The 12,851-nt window shown below is 41.4% G+C and overlaps 1 protein-coding gene across 5 annotated transcripts in view; it reads right to left on the bottom strand.

Moving 5' to 3' along the window:
* Positions 1-12,851, bottom strand: part of LOC147099439 (activating transcription factor 7-interacting protein 1-like) — a 212,057-nt gene that overhangs the window by 23,613 nt on the left and 175,593 nt on the right. The window contains exon 12 of one of the 5 annotated variants that reach the window (XM_085969590.1): positions 9,944-12,424. The exons of the other annotated variants lie outside the window; for them this stretch is intronic. Coding sequence (XP_085825716.1) covers positions 11,087-12,424 — 1,338 coding nt within the window. The 3' untranslated portion in view covers positions 9,944-11,086. Of the gene's footprint in view, positions 1-9,943; positions 12,425-12,851 lie in introns of those variants that run through there. 5 annotated transcript variants of the gene reach the window in all.

Genomic DNA, 12,851 nt, shown 5'->3' with positions numbered 1-12,851 from the left:
AATGCCGAGTCAGCAGCCAACTCGGTCCCCAGTTCCACTGTAGGAGTTACTCAATCATACACTATTGGCCCATGTGTTCAGTTTAGGCTCAAAACACTTGATATATTTCAGATAAAAACATTTGGGTTTTTTTTTTTGGACCATTGAGGAATGCCGAGCAGCAAACCTCAGGAGAATCGCACATCGCCGATCAGCCAAATGAAAGTCTTGCACTTTATTCCATCACCTGATTCTGCCTCCCGACAGTTAATGTTAATTAGCAGAATACAATCGTCACGTGTTACTGATTAGAGACAAGGATATTTTTCTCAATGCAAAAGGCGGGAGATATTTGAAGAGCCATCAGCCTTCCAGACTTGCTCATTTGTTCAAAAAAAACCCACCACATTTTGTTTTGAAAGTCAGCTTCACTGTAAGGTAAAAGATTAATTATATTGCAGCTCATATTCCACTACAAAACACTTGCATTACTAATTTCTTTGTGGTTTTCATACATAGTCAACCCATCAGCTCGCAAAAGCTTGTTTGTGTTTGCAAAAAACACAAAATTGACAACACACAACAGTAAGATTACCATATTTATTATATAACGCCATGGTCACATGTGCAAAATCTGAATGGTTAGAACCCGTGCATTATTCAGGACAATGCACTGTTCCTTCTCCTTCGTGTTAAAACAAGCGCCACCTGCTGAGTTCATTTCAGTAACATTACACCAAAGAAAAAACAGAAAAAGGAAGAGTTTACAATAAAGCCACACTGGTTCGAAGCCGGTCTTTGCCAGTATTCTAGGTCCACGACAGGCTGGGTTATCCAGCGATAACCCCAAATTGCTGTGTTAATCACTCTGATGATGTCAGTCAAACTTAAAGAATTTTAAAAAATACATTACACTGTGGTATATCAGCAATTACTAGGCATCACATCGTGAACATTCAGCAGTCCTTGCCCAGTTCATTGCCAAATACACCACAGACTGCGTGAAAAGTCTCATGTAAAGAATATAGATAACAACAACAAAAACTATGACAGATGCTCCTAGGCGTTATATAATAGCAATAATGAATTGGAAGGTGTATATTGTTTTAAACAGAGAGTCTTTCTCTGCTTCCCAACCCCCACGGATTCTAAACTCATTTAAAAAAAGCTCAAAATCAGAGGTGATAATAGATTTGAATATTGCAATATTCTTTTCCTCTTGGGCATGGAGGACTCTTGAAGCCCAGTAATTAAGAAAGATGGTGAAAATGAAATCTCGCTGATCAGTTCAATCCATCGTGAAAACCTCATCAATACCAAATGAAATATTTTGGGATTGAATTGGTGTCGGCGATTACCAGTTGTAGGGCGGAAGATCTCGCTTGCTCCCCACTTCGCCCCCACAAGCAGCATCCCAACTGTTAAGTTGGTTTAAATTGCACAATTATTTTTGCCTCAGACATGAAGTCAAGGCCAGAAATAAACTATGGCAAGAGGGCGAAGTTGGGACTCCCTCTTAATCCAGTTACCACAGAGCAGCGATAAATGAACAGGCGGACATTCAAAATCCTCAAAATGAAAGGCGGTTTTTTCTTAATGCGACTTTGAGACTTAGAATAAGTGCATGAACTCCGAATGAAATCAGCGATAAACCCTCCCCAAAAAGGAATACCTAATGACTATTTAACACTTTGTAGGCTGCCCAGCAGGTTAAATCAAACTAATGCATGTTTTGTTTAAGATTTTATTTTACAAAAATGATCAAATTAGAAGTGAAGGATCCAAGAGTGGTCATCAATTCCTAACTCAGCATTTTTATTTAATATTGCTCGTCTGGAAGTAAAATTGTAACAGAACTAATCCCAATCCTTTGACGGTTCTGGAGTTAATGTCCGATTATGCTGCCTGATTTGGGGATTTTCCACAGCCTGGTGGTATAGCAGATTTGACTTTTGACAGTTATTAAATTTAGCTTAGTTTAGCCTATGATAAAAGAAATCCCCTTCTTCTAACAATAATGTACTTCAGGATAAAACGTGTGCAATGTTACAGTACAACATTGTAATTAATTTCCCACCACCCAAGCCTTTTTAAGGCCCTGATGTCTCTCTCAGGTCAATAACCCTTCTCGTGCACAGATTACAAAGCAGAAAGTATGCAGCACGGGAGATTGTAAAAGCACAGACAGGGCATGCTATTCTATTGGCCCTGCACGTTATTGCTAATATACACCTTCTTACTCATTATTAGTTTGGGGTGAAAATTTTATTACAATACATATAACTTTGTTCTGAGTTTACATTTTTTTTAAAAACTGGCAACAAGTAACTAAAGAACCATTGAGAGGATGGAAAAAAATTACAAAAAGGACAGTCACTATTCAAACATCAACTCCAAACATTCGATCGCGTTTTGAGCTTTTGATGACTGAGGTAGCATTTCCCAGAGTTTAAAAAAAATGAAACAATCCTAAACCCACATTCAGGGCTGCAGGCGAGAGTGTAAGTTACTTGTCCTATGACCAGTAAAATGGAATTAGCAGTCCACTGGACTAATTCGCTACTACCTCAATAGTTATGACCAGCAAAACTTCTTCAGTACAATACTTACACACAGCAATTCCTTCATTACTCTAATTACGCAATACCCACATCTCAAATCTCATCAGATAATACACTGGGTCAGGATGATGGGTCCACACCTGAAATGTCAATTTGTTGGCTCTCTCCACAGATATTGACCGACCTGCCGAGTGTTTCCAGCATTTTCTGTTTTTGGTTCAGGTTTAACCCCATCAAACAGCAACTACTGCAGCTTTCTAAGTAATCACATGCCTGGATCAGGACTTCTACGCAATCTCGAAGTATTGGAAGCTTTAGCGCAGTGGGAGTATCTCGGAGTGAGTGTGATCACCAGTTAGTGGAAACACATTACAGTCAATGTTCCCTTTAATTTTGTTTGGGTGTGCTGCCCCTTTAAGGATCTGCACGGCCCATTCTAAATAACACGCATGCGTGGATTTTCCTATTTAAAAGTCGGTGAGCCGGCTGTGTAGGGGCTGCAGGGCGGGCGTGCAGCTTTAAGGGAACATTGGTTACAGTTCAGTACTGTAGTGGTTATTGTACTGGAATAGCAACCCATAGCTTGCAAGTTCAAATCCCATCATGGAGAGTTGTGAAAATGAAATTGCGAGCCGGCATCAGGGCAGCTGCCGGATTGTCAAAAAAAGCAACTGGTTCAATGTCCTTCAGGAGAAGGGTACTTGCTACCCTGCCTGATCTGGCCTACATCTGACTCCAGTCCCAAACTATATGGTTGACTCAACGCGCTAGCAAGCCACTCGGTTGTAGAAACAACTGCTATGCTGTCACCACCTTCTTAGGGCAGTAAGTGAGGCATTGCCAAAATCCCCAATACTCAGAAAACAAATTATTAAACAAAAAACACTTGGGCTGTTTTATTATTTTCAGAGTTGCTTTTTTGTAAAGAATACAAAAAAAACCCTGCTCATTATAATTGCCTCCCTACTGAATTTGATTAGTGTCACCAGCTACTTACTGAAAAGTACATTCACGTTTTGTTCCTGCAACTGCAATGACAGTTACTTATTATTAAAAATCTTACACCTGTGTGCATTTCCTGCCTACAAAACCGTACTTCCTCGTGTCAAGTCTCTGTTACAGTTTTTTTAAAAAGTTAAGTTTTCCATTATAAGTTCCTTTGTCGGCATTTCTAATGAAAGTTTCCCATGTCAGCGTGTCACACTGTAATCCTGCCCTCCCACCAGTGGTGGTGCCATAGCACCTCAGTTTTCTATCTCCCAACTCCACCACCTGTATTAGAGAACGTCTTAACGCTACTTCCCATCTGTTTTGCTATTTAACTATAAATAGTAAACCAAGGAATTATATAAAAATTAGGACAGAACGTATGACTTTAATATGGTGACTGAATTACGTCTGCATGCACTGATCCCCCGCTCTCGTAACCGCTTCACCTGAAGACTAAACCTGATCTATACTCCCTGTGAAGCCATAGGAGATCAACTAGTAAGTTATAACATTTTATTTATGATGATGCTTTTAACAATGGTTTCTATTAAATAAAATTCCAACACTGTTCCCATTCACACCCTGTTCCAACATGCTATTCTTTTCTATGATACAGAATTCCAACACGCTATCAACCATCACAGAGTCCCAACACACCAGTCATCATGAACAAGTCCGGACACTGAATCAATGTATTTATGAGGAACTGCCACGCTCCTACAAGCTGCCCAAGGAGTTACTGTGCTTATTTGCCTATAAATATGCAAATTCTCCAAAACAGGCTGGATTAAAAAACACCCACACAGATTGGGCTAATCATTTAGCCTCCTTCAGTGCAGAAAGGCCTTTACTTATTTTAAAACATACACTGTTGGAAGAATCAAGATTAATTTACCCTGAGTGTCTAATGATTAATGTTAAACACCTGCCAAAAATCAGGAACAGTTTCTGAAGAGTAAAAGACATGAATTAAACTCAAAGCTTACAGGAAAGGCCAGTCCAGCAATAAAAAGATGGGGCTTGTTCTCAAGCTAAGTATGGATAAGGGCAGCCATTCAGCCCACCTTGGCTGATCCATCCAGAAAGACACAAATATCCATCAGTGCAGCATCATGTGGTTCTTAAATGGTTTCAGTGTTATTGCCTTCACTGCTCTATCCGGGAATCCATTCCACGTATTGATCCTTCCATGTAAAGAACTTTCTGATGGCCATCCTAAACTTGCCTTTACCAACTTGAACCGGTTTCTCCTTGTTCTTCTCAGATACTTTAATTTAAAGCAGTTTTCTGGATCTACTTTTTCTATATCATAGAATAGAATATAGTACAGCACAGACGGAGGCCATTCGGCCCATTGAGTCTGCGCTGGCTCTTTCGAAGAGCAATCCATTTCGTCTGACTCCTCCCCCAGATTCCTGCAATTTTTTTCTCCTTCAATTATTTATCCAATTTCCTTTTAAAGGCTACTATTGAATCTGTATCCACCACCCTAATCAGGCAGTGCATTCCAAATCCTAAACACTCGCTGCGTAAAAAAAGTTTTTCCTCATGTTGCCTCACCAGTCACCGTAAATCTGTGCCCTCTGGTTATCGACTCTTCAGCCACTGGAAGCAGTTTTTTAATTTTATTTACTCGATTTAAATCTTTCATGATTTTAAACACCTGTCAAGTCTCCTCTTGGCCTTCTCTGCGCCAAGAATAACCGTAACTGTTTTGATTTAAAAAAATACACCCCCCCCCCCGGTCTGCATTTTCTTGGTTATGCTGATTGGCGTGAACAGGAACGATAAGGAAGTGGGTCTTTGTACAGGATAGGATATGGGTAGCAGAGCTCTGGATTTTTTGGTGTTTGTTTAGATGGAGTTCAGCAGGAAGAATATTGGAGAATCATAGAATGGCTACAGCACAGAAGGAGGCCATTCGGCCCGTCGAGCCCGTGCTGGCTCTCTGCAAGAGCACTTCAGCTAGTCCCACTCCCCCGCCCTTTCCCCTAGCCCTGCAAATTTTTTTCCTTCAGGTACTTATCCAATTCCCCTTTGAAAGCCACAATTGAATCTGCCTCCACCACCCTTTCAGGCAGCGCATTCCAGATCATAAACACTCGCTGCGTAAAAAGGTTTTTCCTCATGTCGCCTTTGGTTCTTTTGCCAATCACCTTAAATCTGTGTCCTCTGGTTCTCAACCCTTCCGCCAATGGGAACAGTTTCTCCATCTACTCTGTCTAAACCCCTCATGATTTTGAACACCTCTATTAAATCTCCTCTCGACCATCTCTGCTCCAAAGAGAACAACCCCAGCTTCTCCAGTCTATCCACATAACTGAAGTCCCTCATCCCTGGAACCATTCTCGTAAATCTTTTCTGCACCCTCTCTAAGGCCATCCCAACCTTCATAAAGTGCGGTGTCCAGAATTGGACACAATACTCCAGTTGAGGCCGAACCAGTGTTTTATAAAGGTTCATCATAACTTCCTTGCTTTTGTACTCTATGCCTCTATTTATGAAGTCCAGGATCCCGTATGCTTTTTTAACTGCTTTTGCAACCTGCCCTGCCACCTTCAACGATTTGTGCACATATACCCCCAGGTCTCTCTGTTCATGCACCCCCTTTTAGAATTGTACCCTTTAGTTTATATTGCCTCTCCTCATTCTTCCTAACAAAATGCATCGCTTTGCACTTTTCTGCGTTAAATTTCATCTGCCACGTGTCCACCCATTCCACCAGCCTGTCTATGTCCTCTTGAAGTCGATCACTATCCTCGTCACTATACTTCCAATTTTTGTGTCATCTGCGAATTTTGAAATTGCGCCCTGTACATCCAAGTCACTGATATATATCAAGAAAAGCAGTGGTCCTAGTACAAACCCCTGGGGAACACCACTGTGTATCTTCCTCCAGTCTGAAAAACAACCTTTCACCACTACGCTCTGTTTCCTGTCACGTAGCCAATTTCGTATCCATGCAGCCACTGTCCCTTTAATCCTTGGGCTTCAACGTTGCTGGCAAGCCTATTATGTGGCACTTTATCAAATGCCTTTTGGAAGTCCATGTACACCACATCAACTGCATTGCCCTCATCAACCCTCTCTGTTACCTCATCAAAAAACTCAATCAAATTAGTTAAACACTATTTGCCTTTAACAAATCCTTTCTGGCTTTCCTTAATTAATCCACACTTGTCCAAGTGACTGTTAATTTTGTCCCGGACTCCCAATCTTTGATTCCAATTTACCCAGGCAAGATCAGTTCTCAACCCTTGAAATTTGCCTTCCTCCAATTAAGTATTTTTACTCTAGATTGCTCCCAGTCCTTTTCCATAGCTAATCTAACCCTTATGATACTATGATCACTGTTCCCTAAATGTTCCCACTACTAACACGTGCTCCACTTGACCCATCTCATTCCCCAGAACCAGATCCAGCAATGCCTCCTTCCTCGTTGGGCCGGAAATGTACTGATCAAGAAAGTTCTCCTGAACACGCTTCAGAAATTCTTTACCATCTCTGCCCTTTACACCATTATCCCAGTCTATATTAGGATAATTGAAATCCCCCATTATTAGTGCTCTATAGTTCTTGCACCTCTGTAATTTCCCTGCAAATTTGATCCGCTATATCTTTCCCACTAGTTGGTGGCCTATAGAATGCACCTAGTAGTGTAATGGCACCTCTATTATTTCTTAATGCTAACCAAAAAGGCATGAATGAGACATTTGGGGCAGTAGGAGCGAGATAGAAATGGATGCAGACAATAGTGGGGAGGTGGAAATGAGTGGACTTGCTGATGAATAGGATGTGAGGTTTAAAGGTGAACTTAGGGTCGAGAAGGCCGTGGATGCTTAGTCGTTGAGCACATTCAAGGCTAAAAGTGGAATTGAGGGCGAAGATCAGCCATGATCTTATTGAATGGCGGAGCAGGCTCGAGGGGCCGTATGGCCTACTCCTAATTCTTATGTTCTCATCGGTCGCCAAGATTGGGCTTAGAGAGTTTCAGCCTGAGCCAGCTGGATGCAGGAGTTAAGGTACTGAATTTCCAGTGGTAACTCAAAAGGATGGCTTTAGCTGGAGGAAGCGCTGTCCTGATGTTGGACAGGCATCAGACAATACAACAACAGCTACAGAATTGAGGGTAATGGCGGAGAGGTAAAGCTGGGTGCCATTAGCATACACATGAAAGTTTAAAGTTGTGGAGAGGCAGCAAGGTAGAAGAAGAAAAGGAGGGGGCCATGGTTGGAACCCTGGCGCACAATGGGGAGCGGAAACTATTGCAGGAAATGCAATGGCCACATTGCGACTTGTGAAAACGAGTCATCAAGATCTCACAATGTCACTGTACTTCAAAGAGAATGACTGGTATACTGCAGGCATCCAAACTGTGACGGCTCCAGGCTTGGCTCCCTGATAATTAGCAAATCCAGGCACAGTCTACAATTCAGAAAGGGGGCAAGGAAGAGCTTCCTATTTGAGTTAACAGCTCCTGTATAGTCATATACTGTACACATTTTTTACACTCTAGCCTTGGATACATTCTATCCTGTGGGAGTAATAGCTCCTAATGTTCTACTGCTGTGTTGATTTACTTTATAATAGTTTAGATGATAGACTTATAGCAGCCCCTCACTGTACTGCCATAATTTACAGAACTGTTTTACATTTTGGCCTAGGTTACTGCAATACAAGTCCCTACTATACTACCATGTCATGAGTATATATTATGATTTTACACTGATACTATTGACTTAATTCCACAGATCCAGATCGGTTTTGTTCAAACACCATCCGGTTATTACCATATTGCTCCACACACCAAGATAGGCGACAAAGAGCTCATTTGTATTTATATTCAATCTGTCCCTAACCATTAGCCCTCACTAGATTGAAGGTAGCAGCCAATAATATTATGGAAACACAGCTCCCTACAGCACTGTAACAGTGAAATATTTCACCTTTTAAAGCACTGACTATCTTCTACAGCTTCGACAAGGTAACTTTTGCACAGATGATTAGATCCTGAATGTTACAAATTAATTACAGAAAAAGAAGAAACTGGAAGAGTTTCTAAATGGCTAAGGAAACAAACTCCAGCTGGGTGAGAGACATGGCAAGTGATACACAGGGAAGATGCTACCAGTCTTCAAAAAGGCGAATGAATGTTGTTTCTCAAAATAGAATGCAGGGCAGTGATTAATTGTTGCCAGTTTAAAAAATAAAAACACACATATCCGAGAAGGAATTAAAGCACATTAACGGCAGGGTACAGTGAAACCTGCAAGTGGGCAATGAGAATTCATATTACAAAGCGACAGTGCCACCCTTACATTGGTTAACCAGTACCCCCATGGGGTTAGACATTTTTGTTGTGCGTACAGTGCCTTGGGATCGGATTACGCCAACAGACTTGGGGGGGGGGGGGGGGGGGGGGGCTTGTCTAGTTCCAAATTAGTCACTGGATGGTGTTTGCAAACCATATAAATCCAACTGCAGCTTGGACTGGCAGAGGTTGGGTACTACAACCAGAGATGTGCTCCAGAATAGCCTTTGAATTGGGTCAGAACACAATACATTGACAATTTAACCGTGATCCAAATTAGACTGGTTTGGTTTTATATAATAGTGAAAGTTTATTAAGATATTCTAGAATTATTATTGGGACCTTTTACTACGTTAAAGATGCTTTTCTTTCCCCGTAGCCGTGCAAATTTATCCTTTTAAAAGTATATATATCCAATTTGCTTTTGAAAGTTACTATTGAATCTGCTTCTACTACCCTTTCAGGCAATGCTTTCCAGATCATCATAACCCGCTGCATAAAAACACTCTCATCTTCCCTCTGGCTTTTTTGCTAATTATCTTAAATCTGCCTCCTCTGGTTACTGACCCTTCTGTCAGTGGAAACAGTTTCTCCAATTACTGCATCAAAACCCTTCACAATTTTGAGCACCTCTATTAAATCTCCCTTTAACTGTCTCAGCTTCGCCAGTCTCTCATCCCTGGTATAATTCTAGTAAATCTCTTCTGCACCCTCTCTAAGGCCTTAAACAACCTTCCTAAAGTGAGGTGCCCAGAACTGGACACAATACTCCAGCTATGGCCGAACCAGCAATTTATAAAGTTTTAGCATAATTTCCTTGTTTTTGTGCTCTATGCCTCTATTTATAAAGCTAAGGAACCCGAATACTTTTTTTTTTTATAAAACAGCCAGATCAGCTTGTCCTGTCACCTTCAAAAGAGTCACATACAAGATTCACATACGCAAAGGTCTGTGAACCCCCAGGTCTCCCTGTTCCTGAACCCTCTTTAAAATTGTACCATTTAGTTTATATTTGTTTAGAGATAAATTAATACATTGTTATAATAAATTATATGGATTTTATGGATTTTGCAGAAGAAAAATATAAAATGATTATTTTTCCAATATAAAGCTCATCTTATTTGTTTGAATGAGAATACTCCCCCATTGCAGCAGAGCTTGAAACAGCTAAAGGAAAAAGAAATCTACTTGGGCAGATATACATTTTATATATTCAACACCCACTGATAGGGATTCCCCCTCTCTAGTCCCATTAGCTGGGAGTGACTCCCAATTTGTCACATGGACATCCTTTGCTCCCATTACACGGAGGTTCCTGAAATGTCTCCTACACAAGTGGGACGCACAAATGCCAAATGGGAGAACAGTTGTAGTTCTGAGGGAATGGTTGGTGTACCTCTGGGAGAGTCTGGCAGCAATACTGATTCTAGGCATCATGCTTCTGAGATAATGGGGCCTTATGTCCAACAGGGATGGCAGTTTAACTCCAGGTCCTTGTTGACATGTAAGAAAAGGCGGTATTGCATTTGTCTGAAATCCATTTGCTGCACGTCGCAGACCTCTGCATACAACCAGTATTGCGCAACTAGCACTGTAAAGTGTTCGATATTATATTATATTATATTCAAACCAATGCAAAATGGAGCGGCAAATTTTACTGCACTGTTGGCATGTGCCTAATTTAGTTTTTTCAGAAGCTCTATAATTAAAATACAGGTTTCACTGTAGCTGCATCCACCAATTACCATCCTGAATTGATATTCTCAAACTTCCTGCATTTTGATTAGGGCTGTAACAAAGGTTCGGCATTTCAAAAGCACTGGTGGAGCAGCAAAGCTTTGGCGCTGCTTTTCCAGATTGCGACCTCCAAGTCTGCGGATTATGCATCCGCTGTCGACTCCAAAACAGGTTCCCTGCTTCATCATCTTTGCTGTCCCCTTTTAAACAGGCAGGTTTTGAGCCAATGCAGATAAAGCAGGGAACACTGGTTTTAGAATCAACCTTCTAAACTTTTTTTAAAAAATAGCCAACCTCTATTGATCAAAAGCTCAATTTAAAGAACCAATACTTTTATTGACCCATTCAGAGTCATGTTAAATACAACACTGAAATCGCAATACTATCATACTTTACGGCTGTTCATTTCAGAACTATATATATATATATTTTTCTTTTAAAACAATACATTACTAATTTAAAATCTATTTTTTTGTGTAGCTTATTGAGTTAAGTTCACAGTACAAGTTCATGTTAGCGGTTCCTGCTTTATGACACACTTCTGCAAGATGATCCCAGTACTTTGTCCGGAAACCTTGTTGGAATTTAAAGTCACTATGTTCCCTCTGGAAGATGAAGTTCCTGGTTGCGGTTCATGTACTACGGAGCTCGGAGCTGTGTAAATGTAGTTGAATCCTGCATTGTCTAACATGTCGGACCAGGCCCGGTACTGAAATTCAGCAGCTCCCCAGTAGTTTCTGATACTGGATTCTGAACGGTGGCCAGTAAGTGCCATGATCTCCCGTGCTCCGAGGCCGGCGTCGCACAGGAGACGAACAGTTGTAGTTCTGAGGGAATGGTTGGTGTACCTCTGGGAGAGTCTGGCAGCAATACTGATTCTAGGCATCATGCTTCCGAGATAATTTACTCCCATTGGCTCCCGCTTATACCAGACAGACTGTTCTCGTAACTGCTCTGGTGTTAATTTTAGAGGGTGAAGGTAGAAAGCAGGAGGGTCTGGTGGCAGCTTGGATATATAAAGTTCAAGCGAGGTGACTGGGCAGTTTACATCTCCTGGCATATCGTACATCCGACCCAGTTTCAATGGGTCCTCACGGCTTCTACTTTTCCCAGTATACTTCAGCATTGCATAGCGTCGTCCATTGGGATCTCGCTTAATAACAAAAGCGTCCGGAGGGAGGTCCCGAAGGATTTCCCGTCCACGCTTGGCAAAGTGCAACTGCAGGTCAAACCAGACTTTGTTCACAAGTGCGAGGGGTGTGTGAAGTCCCAGGACACCAGAGGTTCTGATCTTTCGAAGGTCGGCTGCATTAATCGGGGGGTGGTGGTTTGTTTCATCCTTCCCTTGCTTTCTTAGTATCTTAAGCACACCCAAAAACACATTATTGGCACTGCTGAATTCTTTATCCTGCATCAGGCAGATCTGCCGGCTGTGAGGAGGCATCTTAAGGTGCCTGTTTAAACCAGCCCGGATGGATTTGTAACTGGAAATGCTATAGGTGTTACCGTCATGATTCCTCACCGTGCCATAAAATTCTCTCAAAATACTATTAAGTTCTTCCACTGACATAGTTTCAAATTTTTCATCTCTGCCCTTTTCAATCAGCCACTGTTTTAGGATATTCACTGCCCAGTCTGTCTGCTTGCGAGTGTTCTTCTCGTTGCGCTCTTCCTCGAGCCCAATAAGATCCTCCTCGGTCACAGTAACGTGCCGCCTGGCTCCATCTAAAAGCTCGTCGCTGGCAATTTGCTCCTCGGTCATTTGGTCCTCAAAACTTAGCAGTGTGTTGCCATCGAAAATGCCATAGGTGTAGAGTGGGGAGTGAGACGCTGTTTTTTCGGACAGCTGTGAATTGCGGAGTAATACGTAATGTTTTGATATAATGCTTTAAATTATTATTTTTTTAAAAAACTAAACAAAATAATCCAGCAGGTGGCGTTCGTTATTAAGGTTTCCGCAGAGGTGTGCCAATATTCAATAGCGCACACCCTATTAACCAATCACTTCACACATTACAAACCATGGCATTACATGTTGTCACACAATAAACAGTAGACACAAGTTTGCTTTCAGTTTGAAAAAAAAAGTAACGCTAAATCTCTCTTGTAGCTACCAGACCTTTCAACTATTGAGACATTTGACATAGCAAAAAACCAAAATAGATAAAAGACACATCGATTTCATGTATGTATTCTCTAGAAGAACTGGAAAAACTTTAGTGCTGAAGAGAATCTGTAATAGAAAATCGGAAAAGGCTTACAAGCTCTGGAAA

Source organism: Somniosus microcephalus, chromosome 28 (assembly GCF_052327205.1).
Source record: "Somniosus microcephalus isolate GS21.2 chromosome 28, FLI_Smic_1.0, whole genome shotgun sequence".
Lineage (NCBI taxonomy): Eukaryota > Metazoa > Chordata > Chondrichthyes > Squaliformes > Somniosidae > Somniosus > Somniosus microcephalus.
This window is presented reverse-complemented; position numbering and strand designations above follow the sequence as displayed.